Source organism: Tasmannia lanceolata, unplaced genomic scaffold, assembly GCF_043159265.1.
Source record: "Tasmannia lanceolata isolate RefF3 unplaced genomic scaffold, GAP_Taslan_0.1 ptg000008l, whole genome shotgun sequence".
Taxonomy (NCBI): domain Eukaryota; kingdom Viridiplantae; phylum Streptophyta; class Magnoliopsida; order Canellales; family Winteraceae; genus Tasmannia; species Tasmannia lanceolata.
The window spans coordinates 31167131-31192730 of NW_027518685.1; the positions used below are offsets into that span (position 1 = coordinate 31167131).

General features: G+C 37.6%; 1 protein-coding gene across 1 annotated transcript; it reads right to left on the bottom strand.

Annotated features, from left to right (window-relative positions):
• Nucleotides 1-1734: 1734 nt before the first annotated feature.
• LOC143885178 (Cyclophilin-like peptidyl-prolyl cis-trans isomerase family protein) lies at nucleotides 1735-25536 on the bottom strand. Its single transcript, XM_077389219.1, has 11 exons — nucleotides 25071-25536; nucleotides 20773-20951; nucleotides 20595-20696; nucleotides 17026-17135; nucleotides 16183-16324; nucleotides 10924-11146; nucleotides 6747-6786; nucleotides 3601-3799; nucleotides 2553-2696; nucleotides 2283-2464; nucleotides 1735-2107 (listed from the first exon to the last, which is right to left on the bottom strand). Exons 1-10 carry the CDS (start codon nucleotides 25288-25290, stop codon nucleotides 2324-2326), a joined length of 1500 nt encoding a protein of 499 aa, XP_077245334.1. The 5' UTR covers nucleotides 25291-25536; the 3' UTR covers nucleotides 1735-2107; nucleotides 2283-2323.
• Nucleotides 25537-25600: the final 64 nt, after the last annotated feature.

Consider the following 25600-nt stretch of genomic DNA (forward strand, 5'->3'; position numbering starts at 1 on the left):
ATGGTTTGGATCAACCGATGATGTGATCTGTACAGTTCTTTGTCGGCCCGTCCATCACACGGGGTTTTTTACTAGAATATATATATACACACACACACACACACACACACACACACATATGAGGAAATTGTTGGTGAGCTTAAGCTCACCAAACTTATGGTGAGCTAGCTTGCCCAATCACATGGGTCCCACATTTTGGGGAGTGATCCAAACCATTCATTTGCAAGGCCTTATCATAGATAGGGGGTGTACCAAAAATCAGCTCCATAGGATCATCCTAACCCCTCCATTTGTGGAGGACAAAAATGGGGCAGATTTGTGTCTGTCCATTTTTGTCCTCCACAAATGGAGGGGTTAGGATGATCCTATGGAGCTGATTTTTGGTACACCCCCCATCTATGTAAGGGACTTTCAAATGAATGCTTTGGATCATCCTAACAAAGTGGGCCCCCATGTGATTGGGCAAGCTAGCTCACCAACAGTTTCCTCTATATATATATATATATATATATATATATATATATAGAGAGAGAGAGAGAGAGGAAATGGTTTGTGTGCAACTGCACAGATAAGCTATCTGTGCATGGCTACACAACCCATGAGGGGGGGGGGCACATTTTTGCGGGGATCCAAAGCATTCATTTGGAAGGCCCTTCCATGGATAGAGTGTGTACAAAAAATTAGCCCTTTAGGATCATCCTAACCCTGCCATTTGTGGAGGGAAAAAATGAGCAGAAACAGCATCTGTCCATTTTCCCCTCCAACTTTGATTGGGTTAGGATGATCCTACAAGGCTGATTTTTGGTACACACCCTATCCCTTCCCATGGAAGGGCCTTCCAAATGAATGCTTTGGATCCCCCAAAAAATGTGGCCCCCACTATAGTTTGTGCAGCCATGCACAAATAGCTTATCTGTGCAGCTGCACACAAACCATTTCCTCATATATATATATATATATATATATATATATATATATATATATATATATATATATATATATATATATATATATATTTGTGACCATTAAAAAAATCCATTTTTAATTTATTTATTTATTTATTTTTTTGTACAGCCTCTTAGGTGTTTCAGAGATGGTATTTCAATCACTATGTTATATGGATGTGGGACCCACCCATACTGCACTTATTTTAGTAATGGCACTCTTCTCTTCATTTTATACTTTTTACCAAGCCATGGAAGCTGTTACCAGTCCCAAAAAGGCCTCCAAGGCCAATCAAAGAAGGGGCTGGATATCATTTCTGGAGTCTTGGGTTCACCATGCTTGGCTAACAGAACTTTGATCTCCAAGTCCAAGAAGAAGAAACAAGGAAATAAAAAACTACAGCCAGCAGACAATTCAAAAAATAGAATGTTTTTTATATATATGGTTTGTGAGCTAGAGCTCACAAACCATATATCCCATAGTTGGTTGAGTCATCCAACCCATTAGTTTTATAGGTTATGGTTATGGTTTATGGTTAGGATTATGATTTGTGGAGGTTTAAAATGGATGGCTAGAAATTAAGCTCCTATAGATCGAATGGTTAGGATTATGGTATGGAGATGGTTTCTTAGGAACATCCTATCTATGTGAGGTGCAATAGAATAAATGGGTTGGATGAGTCAAACAACTACGGGAGATGGGGTATTCTAAGCTCTAGCGCCGGCTGAGCTCTAGCTCACAAACTGCGCCCCCATGTTTTTTATGATAATATAGAAGATAATTTTCAACTAGTTCAAAAAGCACTCTTCTCAATTAACTGTATATTTCAGATAAACAAAACAAGCAGTAAATAAGAGGCTTAATACAAGTTGAGTAATTAAATGAGAGACCTGAAATCTAATCATGGCTATAGTTGTGTTTTGTACAAGGGCATTCATAGTGACTTGAACATAAATATTTGTTGATCTTGTAGAAATTAGTTTCTAAGTAAATGATTGAACACACCCACTGTCCAAACCCAGATTGGGAAGGTGAATCACTGATGAAGGTTTTGGCTTGACAATAATTCCCCCTTTAGGCAAATAATCCCCATTGAAGGAGAGGTGCAGCATCCATTCATGAGCCAGATTTAGGCATCTGAGGCGCAGCATCCATCCATGAGCTTCATAGATGAAAACCCATTATAATTAATGCAAAAAAATAAAGGAAATGATAAATTTGCCTCCTTTTCTTCCCCGGGCCACCCCCTTGTAGTGCAAAAAGAGTAGTCATAAATACACTAGAGGGGGTGGCCCGAGGTCCCAAAAATAAAAGTCCATTGAAGAAGATAATCATACCATCAGATTATTTGGTAAACTTATCCCCATGTGATAGAATGTCAAGTAATGGATTTTCCCGCCCATTCCCGCTCTCGGCGCTTAAGCTTGGCTTGCATCTTGTTGAACTTCTCTTTCCCCTTTTCTAAAAGAGGATCATGCACAACATAATCATTGGGATCTTCACTCCGAGTCATACCATTCTGCATGCAAATTAACAGACATTAGTCAACATGAAAAAAATGAAAAAGACTATCAGACAAGATGTACGACAAAAGGAAATTAAGTTGCCTTGTTAGAAGTTTCAGGTATGAACTTCAACTGATGTGCCATCCATCCAGAATCACCCTCCTCATTGCCACCACTAGACTCATTGAGCGGAATGCTTGTATTTGCAGAAAAGGACTTCTTGAACTTTTCCAACCTTGCCAGCGTCTGATATTTACCAAACCACAAGAATAAATTAAGAATAGGACGAGAGTGAAGGAGGAAAAATAGAGATGCCAATAAATTTGAAGTTTCGAGATGTTGGGTTTCAGCCTGTGTTGCATGAGTATGGATACGTGTGTCAGAATCCAACACAGAAATCGAATGTCAGATTCAGCTAACCTCAAAAAAAAAAAAAACGAGGATCCGTGAATTCGGCTAATTTTAATTCTTTAACATAAAAAGATGGTTATATATTGAAAATTTTAGTAGGCTAAGCAAATATTACAATGTTTTATTTCTATATAAAAAAAACCTTACTATTAGAATATATAAGACTTAAAAACATATGATAATTGTAAATTTGTTGTTGTATATAGAAAAAAATAGATTAAAGAGATCTAGAAGTGTCGCAAAGAATTTTAAAGGATAAGAATCCGAGACGTGTCCGACACAAGTACATCACCGATTCAGAAGAATCCATGTTTAGCATTGGTTTCGACAAATGAAATGTCTCTTCCCCGCATTTTATAAATGAAAATGTAAGAATTATTGGATGAGAAGACCAAAGCAAGAAAGGGTAGTCCACTTGTCAATTTCGGAAATTAGTAATGATCTGCTCATCATTCAAATCGATAAGGAACTCCACGTTCTATCCAAGAGTTTTAGTAATTTTTAAAAAGGGAATTGCTAGCGTCCATCGCAAAAGTCATTTCGCGGCTGGTCTGTCGCATGTCAGACCACCCACCTCATGAAAGGAGACAAAAGTTGTTGTCTTCATTCACGAGGTGGCTGGTCTGACATGCGACAGACCAGCTGTGAAATGCCTTTGCGATGGACCCTAGCAAATCCCTTTTAAAAAATAAGAATTAAAAATAAGAAAGCACAGTGGTATATTCTTTTCACATCATACCTCCTCTGCACGGCCCTGTAGTCTCCGTTTTTTCTGTTTCTTCATCTGTCTTTCTTTCTCGGCATGGTCCAGCAGTTGTAAGTCCGCATCTGCTTTAGCCATCTGCTCAGCCCTGGCTTCTGAGCCAATTCCTCTTTTTTTCAGTGACAGCTTTTCCATCTTCGAACCTTGGCTGTCGTCAAAGTCTTCAGTGTTGCTTCTGATGAACATGGGATTGGAAGGATTAGGAGTGGCCTCAGTAACTAGTTCATAATCTCAAATACACCAAAATACAAAAGTCCATTCCAGAGACTACATTTTACGTATCAATGCTGAACTAACATCTAAATGTAAAATCTGTAAGTCCATAATTCCACTACCCACTCAATTTTCAAAAATAATAATAATTCCACTACCCACTATATTGTATCCAAAGCCACAAAAAGCCTGGGCATCCTATGACCAATGCTTGAACCCACTCCAACGATTCAAAGATGGTATGCTAGGAAATATTATGCAGGGCTACAAATGGAAATGATGAAGTTTCACAGTATCCAGTTTTTACTGGCAATTTCTGTGTAATAGATGATCCCTCAACATAGCCAATTGACTGATAACAGAGGAAGCAACAATCACAGTGCACTGCCTAACATTAAAAGGTGTACAACTGTTCCTTAAGAAAAAACTTTTGAACTAGAAACTGGTTGATAAGGATAATCTTTGGAGATCAACATCCATGCTTGGCACTGGGAGAGGTCTGATGCAAGGTTTGAAATTTCAGTTTCAGCCTCAGCCAAAACGAAATTTCGGTGGAAATTTACATGGCAATTTCGGGGTAAATCTTTTAATTTCGGCCGAAAATTTAAAATTTTGGTTTCGGTTTCATATTTCGGTCCCGGCCGAAATCCAAAATTTCGATATTTCGGCTGAAATTTAAAACCATGGTCTGATGTACATTTGTTGAATTTTATCTTGAATCAGTCTACATCACAACACATTTCATTGACATTGTCTAGTCAATTTTTTACTATTCTTTGTTATAAGGACCAAAGAGCACAACATATAAATTTCACTGCATGTGTGGAATAGAGCTAAAGGTAACCCCTTTTTATTTATAATCCTTAGAGGGTTTATTCTTTATTAATGCTACTCAAACCTGTTTCAATTCATATACTGAGAATTTTAGGTTAATAGGAAATGCCGTAGATATTTTTGTGCACTTTTTAACATATAAATGTCATTGGCCAGGTTATATGTGAGGTACAACCCCCCCCCCCCCCCCCCACAACACGCGCGCGCGCGGACACACACCCCAAATGCATAAGAGAGTCAACAGTCAAAAGATGATTTCCCAGTTTCCAGATTGGTTTCTTCTTGCAACGTTTTCCAGCCATTTGTCAGACGTGTCAAAAATCAGCTTAACAAACCCTGGACCCTTAAATTCTAGACCTTAATCATAAACCGAAAAAACCTAAAGCCCTCTCTATTTGTTTTTATCTACAGATTTGCCGTTGAATCACCATTGGATTTATTCCAGAAGTCCAAGTTTAAAGAAATTTTAGTGACATGGAGTTTCATAAACCTGGAGTATACAACACAGAATTCCAGATTCAATAAAACCCAAACCAAACAGCCGTGGGATATGGGTTTCCCCTTGTGAAATCTATCACCGTGGAGGGGTCAACTTCGGGGGAGAAATCAATAGACGCCAAAATGAAGAAGACAAAAATGTTAGAGCCGGAATAACTTTAAAAAGACTGGTCTGCACTGATGAGAAAGCTCAAGGCAAAAAAAGTTAGAGCTGAAACAACTTGAGGAAGACTGGTCCGCACTGATGAGAAAGCGCCCAAACCGGCATGCTGATCTCAGAGTGGGCTCTGGTCGATGGGTGGGAGATTGAAATTGCTCCTTTTTTTTTGAACTTCCGTCATAGAGAAGAATGTCGTAGATGCCATCGCCGGCCACTGCAGTTGTATGAAAATATGAGCATTATGGAGAAGAAAATATCCATCCAGGGCATTCAACCCCTCCTATCAGCATCTATGAAAATCTCGAACAATGTCACCTAGCCAAACTCCTACTCAGTGGCAGTGCTTCTCACCTCTCTCTCTCTCTCTCTCTCTCTCTCTCTCTCTCTCTCTCTCTCTCTCTCTCTCTCTCTCATGCATTAAGGACCTTGTAGCTATTGCAAATATAACTTTTGTATTGAGAAAATAAGAACATAGCAGCTTCATCACCGTGAATGTAGGATAGGGCCTGTTAAATCTGTCTTGCATATTCCTTTTCATTTTAGACTCCTTAAGGACGAGGAGTCCTAGAAGCCCAAGCATTCCCCCGCAAGCTTGGGACGCAAAAATATTTAATGGCCTGGGGGAGATTCTAGGAGAGGTCTTGGAGATTGAAACGGAAGCAGAAAACATAGACAGCTTAGAGTTTGAGGGTCAATGTGCATATGACAAGCTAGCAATCCCCTTGTTCGTTGATCAAGCTTAATGTTGATGGGAGATGGTTTTAAATGACCTTAGTTTGAGGGTTAATGGGAGATGGTATGTGAGCCTCGGTCGGAGGAAAGCTCGAATAAGAACCTTGACATCTCTGGTTTGTCATCTAGGCAGATGAGAGTTCATGCTAAAACTAGCTGATCGCCGCTGAGGAAGGGGATGACTGTGGTCCCTCCACAGAAATAGAACCACACCCGCTAGGAACTGACCAGGCAATTCCCCCAAACTAGGTGGGATTGCCATCAGCATGCATGATGTTGAAAATTGTTCTCTAATACTCAGCACAAAGGAAAAATCATAGACAGCTAGAGGGAAGTTCTGGAGTCTCTTCTTTACAAGTTGTACCCATTATATACCTAAAATTTAGTTTTTTGTTTGTTGTGCCCTTGTTTATGATGTTGTTTTTCCTCTCTTGTATTGTTCTTTTTGTTTTTTTTTTCTTAATAATATGTTTCATTTGTTTTGAAAAAAAGAAATGAAAGAACTTGAACAATACATCAGAGTGTCATGTTAACCAGAACAGTGACTTCAGTTAAGTGTCAAGATATCATAGTGAAAAGGACCATTATAAACCCACGGGAACATAGGGTCAAGAAACAAATGATATCTAGTGATAGAAGTCAAAATAAAGCAAAACATTAAAACTCTTTGAATCAAGATCTATACCTTGGAGAGGACATTCCATGTTCCTTTGGAGTATGTTTCTCTACAAGAAAATAAAACAATGGCAATTTATTATGAAAAGGAAACAATTCACAATAGCAAAGAGTTATTAGGAAATGGTTTTCCTAATATAAGATAAAGGAAATTTAGAGGGAAAAATGTTATTCCGCAGTTACGTTAGCTCGACATGTCAACACAGATGTGTGTCCAGCATGCTAAGTGACAAGAGAATCCATGTTTACCTATGTCTTCCTATGTTGAGTAATCATGCTACATTTGACTCTTTATGAATAAATCATGGTACTAGCTTCAAATAATAGTTGTGCACATTTATGAACTTATGTTGTGAATGCACGTGTATATGCGTGCCTACTCGATTATATGCATACGTATGCATAATGCGTGTTATTAATGGAGGAGAAAACCATCCCAATAGACTATGCAAAAAGAAACAAAATAAGAAAATATGTGTGTGTCTGTGTCTGTCATGTGCCTATTCGATTATATGTATGCGTATGCATCATGTGCATTATTAATGGAGGAGGAGAAAACCATTCCAATATACGATGCAAAAAAAAAAAAAAAAATGTTTGGACTTTGATACGATCTTAGTGGATCAAGTGAATTTTGACAACTTGTGGCCGTTGAACTACCAAATAAAAAAGGGTAAACCAATGTGATCATGACATTATAGGTGCTTGCGTTGTTTCATAGTGTGTACTCGTCTAAGTTATAAATTCCGTTTTGTTCGTAGTTTCATTTTGGCAACCGGAACATAACGTTTCAGTGTTTCGTTTGAAATCTTTTATTCCGCTAAGACAAGAGAACTGTTTTTAATAGTTAAAAATATTTTTAAAAAAAATCCAAAAAAAAAACATAAATTGTTAGAAAAAATAAGAAACAATTCAATGAACAAAATATGTAAGAGATTCAACATTTACTTAAAGGAAAATCACTATCACCTGAAATGCATATGTTGACCAGTGCCTGACAAGATGAAAAAAATTTAGAGACCAAATTATGAGATTTCTTTTTACTAGACTTTTGGGATTTGATAATACTTGGAAATGATAGAATTTATGAATTTTAAAATTGAAAAAATACCCCATCGTTTGGAAGTTAAGATTTTGACAAGGCCCATTTTTTTTTAAATTTGTACTAGAACTGGAAAGTTGACTTCTTATCCTTTTAGATTTGGGTCTTGAAACTATTTTTAATAGATCCAAATGCGGGGTATTCCCTTATTTACATGTAAATCTTAAGTAAATGGACAGCAAAATAGTAAAAATATTTACTTAAATGAAGAAAAAACGAAAAAAGGGGAATTTCGGACGAAACAGGGCATTCCGCATGTTTCGTCCGAAATCCGGATTCTGACAGAATTCCGGCTGGAATGACAGGAATCCCGACCTGAACGAAATATTTAGTCGTTCCATTTCGGATTGCGGACCGGAACCGGAATTCCATTCCATTCAGGCCGTAACGGAACGGATTTTTTAACTTAGGTACTCGTTGAGATTGAATCTCAACCGCCGCGAAAATGGTTTATACCACCTTGGTTGAATTTGCGCTTTCCAATGCCGTTACTCGACTCGAACAGCAAACCATTCCAAAAGGCTACCTTTTCTCTTAGATTAGAGCAGGCTCGAGCGATGAGGAGGCACAGCCGTTATATTATATTTGTTAACTTACCAACTTCTCCAAAAGCTTAAGCTGTTGGAGATAGGCGTTATTTATCTTTCAAACTTTAACACTCCCCCGCACGTATGGCCCATTTGGCAAACACGTGGCACATGTGGTCCCCCTTTGGGCCGACCATCGCATGTGAATTTTTGCTATCCTGGAGGTTTGAACTCGAGACCTTTGGCTCTGATACCATGTTAACTTACCAACTTCTCCAAAAGCTTAAGCTGTTGGAGATAGGCGTTATTTATCTTTCAAACTTTAACAATATTCGATACCACCAGACGCGCCAAATCCGATCTGACTGAAAGAAGAAGGCTTCGCCGAGTACATAGCGAGGCGGTCCCGGGAATGAAACCATGTTCCCCAGCAACTTTAAGGCAACCAAAGGGGACGGGACATGGAAAGCTACAGGACCAAAACCCTCACCATAGGCGCTAAAGGGCGGTAAGCCATGAAATTTGGATAGCGAAGAAAGAAGAGCCTCTTCTTGTTGTTGATCCTAGTTGGCTGATGAAGGTGACGGTGTTTGTTGTCACTACTATTCAGATCATTCCTATTAGTTCAGCTGATGAGCCACATGTACCGCCATCACGATCAATTGTGGGTAGTTTTGTATCAGTTTCTCAGGCTCATGCACCGAAGAGGAGAAAAACTGCCCCTCAAAATGAGTAAGCTTCCTAAGTTTGTAGAATATGTTCCCCAATTTTAGTTTTAATTTATAATAAGTAACTATTTGCATATTAATGTACGCAAAGCTAAAGGTAAAGTTGTAGAGCATCGTCATCATGTGTTAATACTTAATAGATGATGGAAAGTGAGGTGATAGATTGGATGAGGGTCCACTACACGGATGAAGAAAATATTGACATTGAGAACGAAGACGTAAATTGTTAATGAGTCCGAGTCGTTTTTAATAACCTTTTCATCTGTGTCTTCAGTTTGTGGGTTCTGAATTGCGACTTTATGTTTGTGATGTGAGAAATTGATAATGTAAAGCGGTTGTTAATCTCTCTACTCTATTATTTGCTTGGGAACTTGGTAATGATAGTAGGATGATAGGGTTGATACTTTATTTTGTTAGTGTATCGATGGTTGGATGATGATATTTGGTCAGAATAACCAAATATGTTTTCTCTAGATTTTTTAGTATTTTTGGTATTTTCCTTAATGTTTACTTTATTTTTTTATTTTTTATTTTGTAGTATTTTTGGTATTTTCTTAATTTTTGCCAATTCTTCTTTATTTTTTATTTTTAAATACACCTCATGCCTCAAGAGAGTTAAATGCCTTGCCTCATGCCTTGGCCTCTGAAAGCACTTGCATACCCTTAACAGATGAACTGTGCACAATAAACTCACGTATTATAACAGTTAGAGCAAAACAAAAGGTGCTATGATATCGTAGACTTAAAGGCTCCTAAAACGAATACATTGTCTGTAACTGAAACTAGATGACTATTTAAATAAAAATGCCAAATCAGCTCAAAACAGCATAATAGTTTTTATGGATAAGAAATTAAAACTGTCTGGTAGAACTTGTCGAGAGACAGGTCCAGTTTTGAAGAGGAAAGTTTCAAGTAACCTAGAAAGGATATATTATAAAGTATAAGTCATCCATATATTAGCATGAGATATGTCAGACAGGTCAGGACTTGTCGAGAAACAGATCCAAGTTTGAAGAGGAAAACTTTGAGTTACCCGGCAAGGATATATTACAAAGTATAAATTCGGCATTATATTAGCATGAGATATGTCATAGTTGCCAAAATGGGAAGCGAGGGGTTTAGAAAAGAGAAAATGCGGGAAGCCGAAAGGTCTAAAGAAAGTAATGAGAAGAATCTATAGGAAGCGTCCCAGAGAGTCAAAATGAAGCATGTAGGAAGCCCCAATTGGAAGCAAATAAGAAGTAGATAGAAAGAGTGGGATTGTAGTAGGAATAGGCAGGAAGGGTTAATATAAGGAATGATTACAGGTAGAAAAAAATACTTCGCAACTAATTAGAATTACAAGTTTTAGGAATTTTACCTTTTCGCATATTTTATTCATGTATATTTAAAGGTAAGTTTTTGAAAAAAGACCCAGATAATTTTCATTTGAAACTTGAGATGAGTTTTCAAGTTATAATGCACACTTTTCTTAAATACAGTCCTTCAGCATTATCAAAAGAAGAAAATATTCGTTTAGGAAGAAATAATCATCTAAATAGGAAGCATACTCCTAATTAAAATGCGTAGGAAGAGTTTGGGAAGCGTGCTTCCCCTAACTTTGGGAAGCGGGAAGAACTAAGCTTCCGAAGCAAGCTTCGAGTTTCGGGGAAGTGAGCTTCCCATCCAACTAGGAAGTTTCCGGTAACTATGTATCACAAGATCTTAGGCATACAATTATGGTGAAAACAAACAACAGCATAAAGGGACAGAGCATTCTAAACATAAAAGCCAAGCATTGGTACAACACACATATGCTACAGAATGTGTATTAGTTTAAAACCAGAGGACCAGTAGCCATTTTTTGCCGGCTCGAGATTTCTCCCATCTCCATCCGCTTTTTAAGAATTTGGAGGCGCATCCGTGCATCAAATTTGGCCTCATCGTCGTCACTAAGGTCATGAGCATCAGAAAGATTGGTTCCTGATTCTTTCTCAAAGTCATCTTTCTTAGAGCTTAGAGCTTCTCTTACAGAGATTTGCAAATCCTTTTTCTTCTTCGCTTCTGATATGCTCTGCATATAGAAATACATTTTAACCATACATCCTTTACAGGAAAAAAATCCTATAGTGAATAACAATAAAGTTGCATTGCTGACTAATAAAGATTAGATAGGGCAAACAGAACACATAAATTTATAGGTTGTACCCTATTCTGCATAAAAATCACAAATGCAGGATTTGTGTAAAGAATATACATAAGGTACAATTTATTTCTCAGCACAAGATTAAAGGCAGAAAAAGATGAAATTAGTGTTGATAAAATAAAGTTGTACAACAGATGTTGACAAACTTGGATTCTAAAGGCTTCTCGTAGAAGTGAACAACATAAGTAAGAGGGGGGCCTGAATAGCTTAAGATGATGGACAGGTGCCCAAGGTAACATCTCTTCCCACACTGTTAGAAGTGATTCAACTCAACTCAACTCAACTAAGCCTTTGTCCCAAACTACACTGTTAGAAGAGATGCTAACATAAAAATAGGCCAATGGGACTTTATAATAAACACTGTGGCAGTGTGATATACGAAAATAAAACAAATTAGAGTTAACCTCATCTTAAGTTCAAATTCTCAACAAACAGGACAAAATATAAATAAGACTTCCAACAGAATATATTAACTTCCTATTTTTAACAGCCATTCAAACTCCATGGTGAAAAATAGGGTGGGGATAAATATAGGAATATAGTAAGAGAAGCCAAATGTTTGATGAAATGATATTTAGAATAATCTTGGATGTTCTAATAGTTTGCATCTAAGATTAAAAGCTCTATATTGTCAATTGAAAGTAACTGTCACAATTTTGTAAAAATTACCTACCCTTGATGAGAAGACGAGGACATTTAGCCAAGATCTCAAGTATACCAGCGTAGACGGAGGTGCCAGCAGGCAGCCATCACCTCTATTTGATTCAATGACGAATTTCCTACCTTAATTGAGACAGATCTAAGCTTCAGGCATCGTTTTTTTAAGGCCAATTTCAGAGATTCTTAGATTATCAGTTATTTTCTGCTAGGTTATTGCTAGGACACCGTGGAGTATAACATTTTTTATATATGTCTAATGTGTTTATTTATGTTGCAAGTTGTCATCAGATAAGTAAGTTGTTTTTCTGTGCTAGGCTGCTACTAGGACATCGTGGGGTAAAACATTTTTCTTATCAAGTGTTTTATGTTTTTTTTTGTTTTTTTGGTTTTATGCATTTTTTTCTTGTAAGTGTTTAATGTGTTTTCTAAAGGATTCATTAGCCGACCCCAACTAGTTTGGGACAAAGGCTTAGTTGAGTTGGGTTGAGTTGGGTTGAGTTGAGTTGAAGTGTTTTATGTATTTATTTATGTAGTAAGTTTATATTATTGTATTAAGATAATATTATGGGGTGTCATGTATTAGTCTCTCTTTTAAAGAGAGAAATCCCAAGTAGTTATGTCCTGCATAAACAACGCATTTCCATGTGTCAGTCTATCTTTTAAAGAGGGTACCAAGCAATGTCCTGCCAAAACAACGCATTTCCATGTGTCAGTATCTTTTAAAGAGGGTACCAAGCAATGTCCTGCCAAAACCACCCACTGCCATGTGTCAGTCTCTCTTTTAAAGAGAGAGCCCCATATAGTTATTTAAATACCAAAACCTCTCAACTCTTAAAAGAGAGAGCCTTGTACACTTTTGAATGAAAGACTGAAAACAGAATTTCCAGTGCCTCTCATTTTCCTGCAAGTTGTAACTCTTTGCAAATTCATGGATGTGAAACCGGGGACTCCTTGCTGTGAGATCACAGATTTTTGCGTGTCGTGAAGCAACCTTCGAGCATTTTCTTCCTTATAAATGCCACGCATCATCTTGCTTCCAGCTTTTTTCTTAAATGTCTACAAATACAATCTGTTATGTAACTATGCTCTCTGATGGTTACAGAATATATTTGGCTCTCATGTTTTGTTCCCACATTAAGCTTCTGACATTAGTAACATTTATCTGCTTTTTTTTTCTGTTCTTATTTCTGTAGCAACAGATTTCAAATCAGGACACTGTTGCTGTTTTTTTCTGAGCACAAAACTGTGCAGTAACAGTTTCTATTGTTTCTTTAAATCATGGGATTAGTAAACCTTAAATTTTCTGCAGCATGAGATTTTTTGTTCCAAAAAACGTTGATCAAGAAAGAATCGAAATTCATAATTGATCGCAGGTTTGAAATGGCCAGTTTAGGGTTATATATCTCCTTTGTTTTCTACCATAAATCATAACCTACGTTTTTCTGTCAATTGATCTTTTCTTTTCTTTTTGAGAATGGCAACTATTGTTGAAATCAAGAGAAACGAGATACACATGCATATGATGAGCGCGGACGACAAGATGCCAGCCGGCTACAATACATACAAAGTGTTCCCTCTCCCTATTCCTTAGACTCCGGAACTACCTCTATTTACATTACCAAATATAACTTCCATCTCCAATTTGTCCACTCCATCCTTTGCAAGCTTATCAGTTTTTTCATTAGCTGATCTAAGTTTATGAGAGAAAGTAGCGCGGATAACCCTACAACAATCCTGAATGTCCATGATCGTAGTCGCCAACTTCCATGGCCTGGTTGCCAAACCATTTGCCCATGCTATAACATTTGTTGAATCTCCCTCTACTACCAACGGGTGGGATAGGTTCATCATGAACCACTTTAGTCCCCAAAGCAATGCTTTAGCCTCCGCCTCATTAGATTTCTGTCAATTGATCTTTGCTTTGTTGCAATTATTTTCTTTCTTGATTTCTTATCTTAATTTCCACGTCCATATTTCTTTCTTGACTTCTTTCTTTAATTTTGAGATTTTCTTTATAAATATTCTACAATAAATTGGTATCAAACCATCCCCTTGAGTTTTCCTACATCACAAATCCTTCATATTGGGGTGCGGTTTGCACCTCATTTGAGGATGTGAACAGAAAGCCAAATTAGGCTTAACTACTTAAAGGAGACTGTTCTTTAGAACAGCAATGAAGGTCCCAATCTATTTCTATTATAGTCTCCTTTGGTACTCTTAAGGGGCCAATTGTAGGTGTTAATTTTCGGCAATTCTTTTGTGATATTCAACTGATGGTTTGATTAAATTCTATCATTCCAAAATGCTATTTGTGCATGATTATCAGTACTGAACTTGTTAGACATTCCCTTTAGGAGCATCAACTATAAGATACAACCTTCTATACTTACCCAAAGTTTTCCCAATAGTAGATGCCTGTCCTACCTAGGTTCTTAGTGTCAAAAGTTGTGGGATTAGTCAACTTGTGACCTGTCATACGACAACAGATGAAGAAATATTCTAATATAAGATACTACAAGGTTACTCGGGCAGAGACACCATTAGTGATGATAAATAGGGTAAGGATGACTGCAAAATATCATAAGAGACGACCCCACTAGTGATAATAAATAGGGTAAGGGTGACTGCAAAATACCATTAGTGATAATAAATAGGGTAAGGGTGACTGCAAAATACCATTAATGATAATAAATAGGGTAAGGGTGAGTGGGTGACTACAGAAATAATAATGCTGACGTATTTGATAAAGTGTTGACTCGTCTTTCATTTTGTTAGGGCAGAGTTGTCTGGTTGAGAATCACAACTGAATCATTTGGGGTTGTGGTTGGTGGGTGTGTGTGCAGGGGATTGAATGAAGAAAAAAATAGATATGAATTGTGAACCATAACAAATATAAACACTTCAATCATTCAATAAAAGCTAAAAAGGCTGCCAGTTAGGTTCCTTCCTAACAGCCACCTTTTTGGAGCCACTTGTGACACATGTAAGTGAGTGAATCCGTTGATTTGACTGGAAAGCACATGAACGACCAAATTCCATTGAGAACACCTTGATCGATGATCCTAGGCCCTTTATCCATCATGCCTCGTTTAGCATTCTGCCAAGAAAAGCTAAACTGATGATTTTTGAAGCCCTTTATCTTACGCATGGGATGTCCGTTCAGCATGGGAACAAGACCATAGGGTTCAGCTCACGATGTTCTACGAAATCAACAATCTTCACTAGACATTCATGCCCATGCGATCAAAACGTACCAAACCGACATTTGAAACTTCAGGTTTGATTTGGATTGAATAGTATGGCCCTATGGCTAATCTTGGGTGTTCCAAAGTGTGGAAAGAAGGCAACTATCATTGTTATCGATTGGCATTGGAAGTTACTTGATCAGTTCTGAGAGATGATGAATATCCTAAAGGGTTTTGCTGCGAATAACTTGTTTCACACCCATCGAGAAGAAAATTTCAAGGTTGAAGATTAGCTAACTACAGTGTCTCTTTTAGAGAAGTTGTTTTGCGACATCACATGCCTGTTTTGCAATTGTGTGACATTTTGATTTGCTTCCTTTTTCATTTTCTTTGCTTTTGTGTATCCAGCTTTTCATGAGCCCTTTTGTATTCACATTTATTTTAATGAAATACCTTTTAAAAGGAAATAGTTGCTAAGACATCACAATAAATATAGAGCTTTCTAGACATGCCTTTTTATACCAACAGAGCATGGTTTCATTACAAGTGAGATAGGACAGAGGATATATAACTTGGTGGTGGAACTTTCCTTCAGCTAGTTCATTCAAGCCCTTTATTTCCCTGATCAAGTCTGATAAGTTTCCCTAGTTTTTAACCTCTTAGTTCTTGTAGTTACCCTTAAATAGATTATGTTTTTTCTAACTACTTTTGACAAAGATTAGAAAAACTTAATTGACTCAATCAAGTACTCAAGTAAGTCAGGAGACTCGGAGTCAACCCGGAATGAGCTGTCATCAAGTCCTCGTTAGGTTTCGAGTTTTAAACTTTCACTGAAACAAAACCCGATAATATCTTAAGAATGATTAGACATATAAAAAACACGAGCAATCGAAATTTTCAAAATGATTATAAAGAACTCGTGACCTATTCAAGTCACGCAACATAACAGCAACCAGCAAGGTTCAAGAAATAACTGATCTTTTACAAAAAGAAGCGTAGCAGTTCAACAGAAAATTGTAGAACACAATAGATTATACTTGCATACATTGGGGTTATTACCAATTCCTTTTTTGCTGTTTCTTCTTTTAGGAGACGAGGATCGTTTAATACATCATGACTACTCTTAATCTTGTCTTTTACAGCTGCCAATTCTTTCTCCTCTTCTTCTGCTTCTTCTCCGAAAGAGAGCAAGTTCAGTTTCCTGCATATAGCAATGTAGTGGATACATTACTTCTAAAGATTATGATACTCATGATGACATACAATGCACACCTATATGTATGAATGTCTTCACTATCCACACAAGATGACTATAGAAGTAGAGAAATTAAAACTCACTCATAAACCATTCACAAAGAATATATATATATATATATATATATATATATATATATAGAGAGAGAGAGAGAGAGAGAGAGAGAGAGAGAGGAAAATGATTGTGAGCTTGAAGCTCATATAGCTTATATGAGCTTAAAGGCCCAAACACATGTGGGCCCACATTGTTAGGATGATCCAAAGCATTCATTTGAAAGGCCCTTACGTAGATAGGGTGTGTACAAAAAATCAGCTCCATAGGATCATCCTAACCCATCCAAAAGTGGAGGGCAAAATGGACAGACACCGTTTGCCACAAATCTGCCCATTTTTGCCCTCCGCTTTTCGAGGGGTTAGGATGATCCAATGGAGCTGATTTTTGGTACACACCCTATCTATGATGGGGCCTTGCAAATGAATGGTTTGGATCACCACAAAAAATGTGGGGCCCATGTGTTTGGGCCCTCAAGCTCATATAAACTATATGAGCTTCAAGCTCACAATCATTTTCCTCATATATATATATATATATATATATAGACACACACACACACACACACACACACACAGAGAGAGATTGACACTCACTTGACAGCTTTCTTCTTCTGATCTTTGCCCTCTATGTCAATTGTGGAACCAGACAATGACTTTCCGGGAACTTTCCTTGGAACAATATCATCAAAAGGGTTCCACAGCACCTGAAGCATGGATTTCATTAATAGATTGTAGGACGCTGTAAATAAAAATTGAAGCTTGACTGATGAAAGTCTCCATATACAATATAAAATCATCGAAAAGAAAAAAATAACACATTTACATGGACACAAGTTGCAATCAGATATATAGACATATAGATCAGACTGATATAGAAATCATTCAAAGGCAATTTGATAATTCAGGCTAAAGTAATTGAGGCTGAATTCAAAAAATGGGTAAAGAGCTTCACCATCAAGGATGATGCTCTGATGGTTCTGCTGTACGGAGCTCTAGGAAGAAAGAGTCTAATAACTTTGGAGAGGGTTTGAATCTGAATCACCTAATAGAAGAAAGATCTTCTTATTGCTAGATAAGTGGTTTTGAAGAATGACATTTATGGGTCGCCTTTCGTAACCTTTTTCAACAAAGGTTTTAGACGTAAAGCTTTAGTTTCAAAGTATTCTGAAACTCTTATCAATAAAGTTGTTCATCTAAGAGCTTCATAGGAATTTAAAAACATGCCATTGTAACTGGAGGAAGTGTTTGTTTCTCCCATTGATTCATCAAATTATGCCACTTATGCCTTTCATCCTAGAGACCAGATGTCAGTTAAGTCCTGCTGTGCCATGATTCCATCAAACATGGAATCATGATTCCTCACCCCCCCCCCCCCAAGAGTGTCACTTGTTACTTTGACATGGATAGATCTCAACGTCAAAACTTTAATTGGAGATCACCTAGCGAAAGGAAAATTTCTCCAATGACATCGAGCAAAATTTTTTGGGAACTTATTTGAATACAATTGCATATATTTCTGTTATGAACATGGCCTTTGAAGTTATGGATAGTCTTTTCAGGTCTCTTTAATGTTAAATAATATATGTGTGTGTCAAGTTATAGAAGATATGATGTGATCCAGGCCGTTGGATCATTGTTTTCCTAATTGGCACATTATTCACGTTGTTTTATTGGAGGATAATTGGTTATTTTGGACATTGTTTTGGACCTAGATATGGGGGATGTACACATCATCTAGGGCCCCACTCATGTGCACACATCACTCTTTTATTTTCCCCTTTTAGTTGGCTTATTTCCCATCTTACCCCTCACATGTTTATTTGCTTTTTGTAGATGAGGGGAATTGTGATCCTTTCACCCACAATTAAATCACTTAAGTGATTTAAGAAGAAGAAAGAAGCCCATTGGCTTGGAAAAGAGGGCCCACTTCAAGACAAGTTATAAGGGAGTATTGTGGGAAGATAACCCTTTTTTTGGAAGATACACAGTACGTGAGTAAGGAGGCAGCCGCTCCTCTCCAAAACGCCCAATGGCTTCCTTCTCCCCCTCACAAACAAGGTGAGTCCCCCTCTTTCTCTCTCATCTACCTCATATCTTCTTCTTCCTCTATCCCCCACATCTTTTCTCTCCTTTTTTTGAATTGCCTGCATCAATCCTCGAAACCTCAACCTATAAAGTTAAAGAAACGTTCCAGGCCATCGCGGCAAAGGAGAGAATTGTTTCTTCTCTCCTTTCTCCCTATTCACTCTTTCTTTCTCTATCTTCCCTCCCTAATCACCTCCCTCCCTCTCTCTTCCTTATCAAAATCTCTCTCTATTCACATCTCTCTCGCTATATTCTCGTCTCCCTCTCTCCCTTTTCTCGTTTCTTACCCCCCTTTTTCACCATCTATTAATCTTTTCTCTAAATTTCTATCTCTCTCTCTCATATTTCTTCTCTTTAACCCTATTTCTCTCTTTCTCTCTTATTTTCTTCTATTAATCTTTTTTTCTCTCTCCACTCTATATTTCACACTTTCCCTCTTTCTTGACATCACATCATCCCTTTTGTTGGGATTCATCACCCTCTTCTCATCCTTTCCCCTTCTTCTTATCCTCCCTCTATTGCCTCTATTCCTAATTCTCTTCTTCACCCCTTCTTCTATTTCCCTTTTCTTCTTCCATATCTTCCGCCGTTTTAGGAGATAGCTGCTGTCCCGTGTACGAATCGTGCCCACAAGCCCCTCCCCCACACTCTTGGGCCCTCGATTGAGTGTGTCTAAGGTGAAAGGACTGCTACAATCCCCGGTGAGACTTTTCTCTTTATTTTCAGCCCTATTTTGTGCCTTTTCATCCCTCTTTTACTCATAGGAGTCACCCCCTTTGCATAGACCCAGCCCTTTTAGGTTCTATACCATGTTTTAGCATTGATTTGGGCCCTAGATATATTTTTCCCTTTGTGGACAGATTGTATGCAGGGATTTATTTAGTATATTTGACCCATTTGATCACATCTTTTACTTGTTGGAATTTGTTATGCATGTTGATTGCTTCATGTAGAATCCTTTCATTGATGGTTTATGTCTAAAAGCTAACCCGCATGAGTTTCTTTTGCTGGTATTTATCAAAATGGTTTGTTTATTTGTTTTGGGAATACGGTTTGATTATTTAACTGTGAAAACTTGGCCCCCATGAGCTCCTAAAAGTCTCCATAGTTACCCACGAACCCCCAGGTTTGCACCAAGATATGAAGAGGGAGAATAAAACAAGGGAAGAGAGGAAGAGAAGAAACACAGACTCTAGGCTTGGGGAAGAGATGAAGTCAGCCCAACAGCTGGCCTTCACTCATATATTCATTAAGTGAATGTAAAATAAGGTTACATATCCTCCCTTTGGGTATGTACCTATTTTGTCCATAACTCCAAAGTAACAAGATTGAAGGTGCCTATTACCTTGTGAATACTAAGAGATATGATAATCCACATGGAAGAGTCTGGATTGATTAACCTGCTAATAAATCTTCCACAAAGCGTCCAACATCCCATTACAAGTCTGATATGGTCGCAGATTTAAAGCTATGGTAGGCTTGGTAGAGTTCAAAATCCATGTGATCTCCCTTGCATTATTCATTTTCCACTTAACCACCTTCTTATCGGATGATGGTTGTTTGTTAGATCCATCTAATATCCCTATCATTCTCCTTCCCTCGATAAATTTAGCATAGGAAACAATTGGTTCCAATAAACTTAACTGAAATGGAACCAGACCTACGCTGGTGGCAGGCATGATAGATCACTATAATTAATATGAATAAGGGTTATTGATGCTGAAAACTGGGAAAAAAATATCTTAGCAGAAATTCCAGCAAAGCGGGAATACAACCAACCACGTTTATTCAAAATATTATCAGCTCCAAAGATACAGTCAGAATTCCTATACAATAAGTCTTACGAAGAGCTCAAAAACCTTTCATTAAGGGTTCAATCAATCAGAATTTAACAACAATTTCAGTCACAGTCAAAAGGTCCGCCTTTCATTAAGCGTTCGATAGATCAGCCATGAGCACAATTTCAGTCACAAAGAATCTTTCAAAAGGGCCTCCCAAATTTCCTAAAAGATCCTAGATAGAAGTATTCAAATCAGAAATGAAAAAAAGAAAAGTTGGTTTCTACAGAGTAAACCAACCTCAACAGAAATGATCCTTGGAGCCGGATTCAATGGTTGATCATTCTTATCAGTCTCAACTTCGCCTAATCGTAGAAGATTAAATATTGAGTCCCCAGTGACCTGCAAACATGGGAACGAGTTCCAACAATGCCCATTTTTCTTCACAATAGAGAAGGGAAACAAAATCATTAGTTACCTTTCCAAATATGGTGTTTTTCCGATCAAGCCAATCACAGCGATCCAAAGATATAAAGAACTGACTTCCATTTGAATGTGGCGACCCAGCATTTGCACAAGCAACTAAGCCTCTGTGACTAAATCTTAGTCGGGAGTGAAACTCATCAGAAAATGCACTCCCATAAATGCTTTCACCACCTGCAAATAGAAAAAAGTGAAAATGGTTTAACATTAAAATGCCTCTGATAATTGTTCAGAATCTATATTGCTAATACGTTGAGCCTAATAAGAAGTTTTCAAGCCTAAAGTTTACTACTATCACCTTGTCGAGAGATAGCTCCAAACTGAGTATCATATTACCTTTCTATGTTCTTAAGTTCTTCTCTTTACTCAGCCGTATAGTAGCTATTCTGTCCATCACAAGCCACCAAGACTACAATCATAATTTTAGGTCCAAGTTCCAAGAAGGTGATGGTCCAAAACAGCCAGTTCTTCATCCAATAAGCGTATAGATTCCAAAGGGAAATCAATGAGTGGGATTCCAAATGCAGAGCAGGCAGCAGCCGAATGGCCACCAGCCCCACTCTGCATTAGCTGGAGCAGAGATCATAAGGATCCCCATCATGAGGGTCCCCGAAGTGGAGCAACAGGAGTTCCTTTGAAAAAGTACCTTTTGGGTCATGGTCAAAAGAGAAAAACTCCTTTTGGGTCATAATCAAAAGGGGATAACTCAATCATCTTTATCCCAAATGGGTTCACCCCAGTCGTTAAGCAAGAAAAAGCACAACTCTATAACCACATAAATTGAAGAGCCCTTTGCAGGAGCTGCGGAAAATTCTTCCAAACCGTAATCAAGTGAATTGCAATTGACATCAGTAACTAGAATTAACTATGGAAAGAACGATAGAGATTTTTGGAGTAATTTTCCATGTGAAAACCATCAAAAGCTCAAAACTGTAATCATATGACACGAGAAAAGCTCAAAAACATGTCCATATAGTCCTGAGCGACCCTTAAAACACAAGCTCTCCTATCATAACAAAATCATAACCCAAACATAGCTTCTAAACAATCCGATATCTTCAAAACTGAAGCAGAACCAAAAGGTTTAAAGAAAATAGGGGTCTTTCGAAACCCATTTTATTCACCTCTTAAAATCCAACAAAATTCCCCTAAAGTCCATAAAATGATAAAAAAAATACCTTTGAATTCTAAAATCAAAATAAACTTGAATACCCGGACTACGGACACAAGCATGATGTCATCATGATGTGTTCCGATATTTGTCTAAATGTCATCTCAAGGTGAAGAGATCTATATGGAGCAATCCGAAGGCTTTGTAATCCAAGGCCAGGAACACAAAATGTGTAAACTAATAAAATCGTGATATGGACTGAAATAAGCTCCTAAACAATGGTATGAACTAAATTCCCCAAAGTCCATAAAATGATAAAAAAATACCTTTTGAATTCTAAAGTCCAAATAAACTTGAATACCCGGACTATGGACACAAGCATGATGTCATCATGATGTGTTCTGATATTTGTCTAAATGTCATCTCTAGGTGAAGAGATCTATATGAAGCAATCTGAAGGCTTTGTAATCCAAGGCCAGGAACACAAAATGTGTAAACTAATAAAATCGTGATATGGACTGAAATAAGCTCCTAAACAATTGTATGAGAAATCTGATAAAGTGATGCTAACAAATAGATCCATAGTTAATGAATCGGATAAATGTGTATACAGTAGGTTTAGCGGAGACACTGGTGTAATTGTATGCCTGTATGTAGATGATACATTGATCATCGGAACTTGATCATCGGAACAAACATAAAGATAATAAAAGACACTATGAAATTTCTATAGAATAACTTTGATACGAAAGACCTAGGAAAGGCAGATGCAACCATGGGTAATAAAAATAAAAGAACCCCAAAAGAAATAATCTTAACTATATAGAGAAAATTCTGAAGAGGTTTAATCAATTTGATTGCAAACCTATATCTACACCTTATGATTCGAGTATAAGGTTGTGTAAAAGTAAAAACAAAGGAAGTGGTGTAAACCCACTAGAAGACTCTCAAGTAATTTTCAGTCTGATATATTTAATGAATTGCACTAGGCCAGACGTAGCCTACACAGTAGGGAGACTCGATAGCTACACTTATAATCCTGGTCATGATCACCGGGATGCTCTAGTTAGAGTATTGAAATATCTTAAAGGCGCCATTAATTATGGTTTGCATTTTTTAAAATATCCCGTTATACTAGAGGGATACATCGATGCCAATTGGACATCAGGATTAGAAACTAGATCTATGAGTAGATATGTGTTCACCTTAGGTAGTGCTGCAGTTTCTTGGAAGTCAACCAAACAAATGTGTATGACTAGATCCATTATGGAATTAGAATTCATCACTTTAGAGAAAGCAAGTGAGGGAATCAGAATCCATTATTAGCAGATATTTTAATTTGGATTAAGCCAGTTCCGGGTATTACAATCCATCGTGATTGTCAGGGTGCTATTGGAAGAGCAGGTAACAATGTTTATAATGAAAAATTCTGACACATTCGTCAGAGGCATAACTCCATAATTCAGTTATTGAAGAAAGGAGTGATAACCATTAATTTTGTAAGATCAATGAACACTATATATGATTGTCTTACAAAATAAGAACTTAGTCATTAGCACATCGAGAGGGGTGGGGCTAAAGCTCATTAATTAAATAACCTATAACGAAAACCCAACCAAACTAACTGGATATCCTGAGAAGTAGGTTCAATGGGAATAACAAGTTAATTGAGTGATTTGTTTTGCACCATGATGATTGTGAATTAAAGTTCATTAAGTGTATCCTTGTGATGTAGATTCAACCTGTAATGTGAGGAGGATGAGTTATTGAACTCTTAATGTAATCTAACGATGACAAGCTGGTTAGCTGATTGTCAGTGGGGTGTATAGTTACATGGCACTCCTGATAGATAAACCTACATGAGTGTGGAAGTGCGGCAGCTTCCTGTAAGAAATGGGCTAATTCTCTAGAGTCCTCATGAAAACAGGATACAACACATGTCCAAAAAGTGCTAAACCGTATGAACTTGCTTATGCCATTAGTTGTTATGTGCATGATATGTTATCTCAGTTTATTGCTCAAAGTGTTTTCTTCAATACTTAAGTTCACCAAGTACATGATAAACTCGATATATCTACTCTAAGTAAGCATCCAAGTTCAAAAGACACTTGTACTGATGCATAACTTATTCCTTTGCCTTGATCAGATCAATATCTTAATGATCTCATTATTTTCTTGGGATTTTGAATTGGTTGAGATTGTTGACTTTTCTTTACTATTTGAAAGAAAAGACATTTTGTAATTCAAAATTACAACTTGTGGTCTTCTGTGATAGTACTTATGCTCTTTTATGCATTTGTGGTTTTCAAACCCAAATTTGAATTTCCCTCCACTCCTTTGAGTTTTGTGGAGATCTCTTGTCCCACATTGGAAGGTAAGAATGGGAAGAGAGGGATGTATATAAAAGTTGAATCTCTAAGGGTTGAGGATTCTTATAGAGAGAACTATGAATATGTGGGAAAACTCTTTACCAGGTGCGCATGCGCACTGAACCGGGCTGGGCCGGGCAAGGTCGTGGTCATGGCAACATTTGGCTCCAAAATCATCCTCTCTTGGGCATTATCAAGAAAGACATCCCACAGCGACAATCATGAATAGATGGGTGGAGCCGATTATGCAACTACAGAGTATTGAGCACTCTTAGGCTTCGTGTTCTGTTTTTGTCTATTTCTAGATTTTTATATCTCCTGCTCACATGTATTCCGAGTTAGGGATGGTGTCCTGTACCCATGAATGTAAAATCTTTCTCTTTATCTAATAAACCGGTAGGCGTGCGTCCCCACCAAACCCTAGCTTACCTACGCAAAAAAAAAAACAAATAGATGGGTAGAGGGTAGCTTCTCTCTTTTTTCTTTTTTCTTTTCCTTTTTTTTTTGGTGTGTGTGTTAGGTAAGCTGGGTTTTGGCGGGGACCCTATATAGGGAAAAAAAGGACTCAAATGACCCAAATAATACTAGTGACCTATAGTTAGCTTAAAAATGCATGGCTTGAGTGAACTTGATGCCCCTAATTTTCAAGGAGGTCTATCATATTCATGCTTTTCAAATTGCCCAAAACCAATCTAAAACCATCATGTAGACTACAATTCCTAGTCATTCTACCAAATGCCACAGAGTAAATTTGTCATTGCTCGGAACAAATTCAAGTGATTTCAGAAATGGGTTGGAATTGAAATTATTTACCTGTGCCAGTTCCAGTGGGATCACCACCTTGTATTAGGAAAGATTTGATGATACGATGGAAAATGGAATTGTCATAATAACTCTCGAGGCAGAGCTGGACGAAATTCCTAACGGATTTTGGGGCTTCTTTCGGCCAAAGCTCGATATCGATGGGACCGTGACTCGTTTTTAGCACCACTTTCCCCTTTGTTGGGGGCTCCGATACGTAAATTGAAGACATCGGAAAAGGTTTCCGATTGGATTAGGGATTCTCTTCTGCCACCTATTTCTTCAATTCTAGGGCTTCTTCTTCCACGCCTCGCTACTTTCCTTCTTGGTGCCCTGTTTGGATTGCAAAAGTATTTCTTAAGGCTCTGTTCACTTGCCGTCCCGCGTGAGCACGAGAAAGGAAAAACCCGCTTATTTTCCCGAGAATATCATTTTTATTCATAGTAGGGGAATTTTTTCTCGTTTCCATAGTTTAGACTTTTAGAGGGAAATAATATGCGTGTGCTGTGGTTTAAGTTACCTTTTTCATTATGTGTAATCAA

What these genes read in the sequence shown, in the direction of transcription:
- LOC143885178 (XM_077389219.1), bottom strand. Translation starts at nt 25,290, where the DNA reads ATGTCTTCAATTTACGTATCGGAGCCCCCAACAAAGGGGAAAGTGGTG. An exon ending in AAAACACCATATTTGGAAAG is followed by an intron (nt 20,697 to 20,772) that starts GTAACTAATGAT and finishes CCATGTTTGCAG; the next exon opens with GTCACTGGGGACTCAATATT. An exon ending in CCGGCAAAAAATGGCTACTG is followed by an intron (nt 6,787 to 10,923) that starts GTCCTCTGGTTT and finishes ATTTTCTTGTAG; the next exon opens with AGAAACATACTCCAAAGGAA.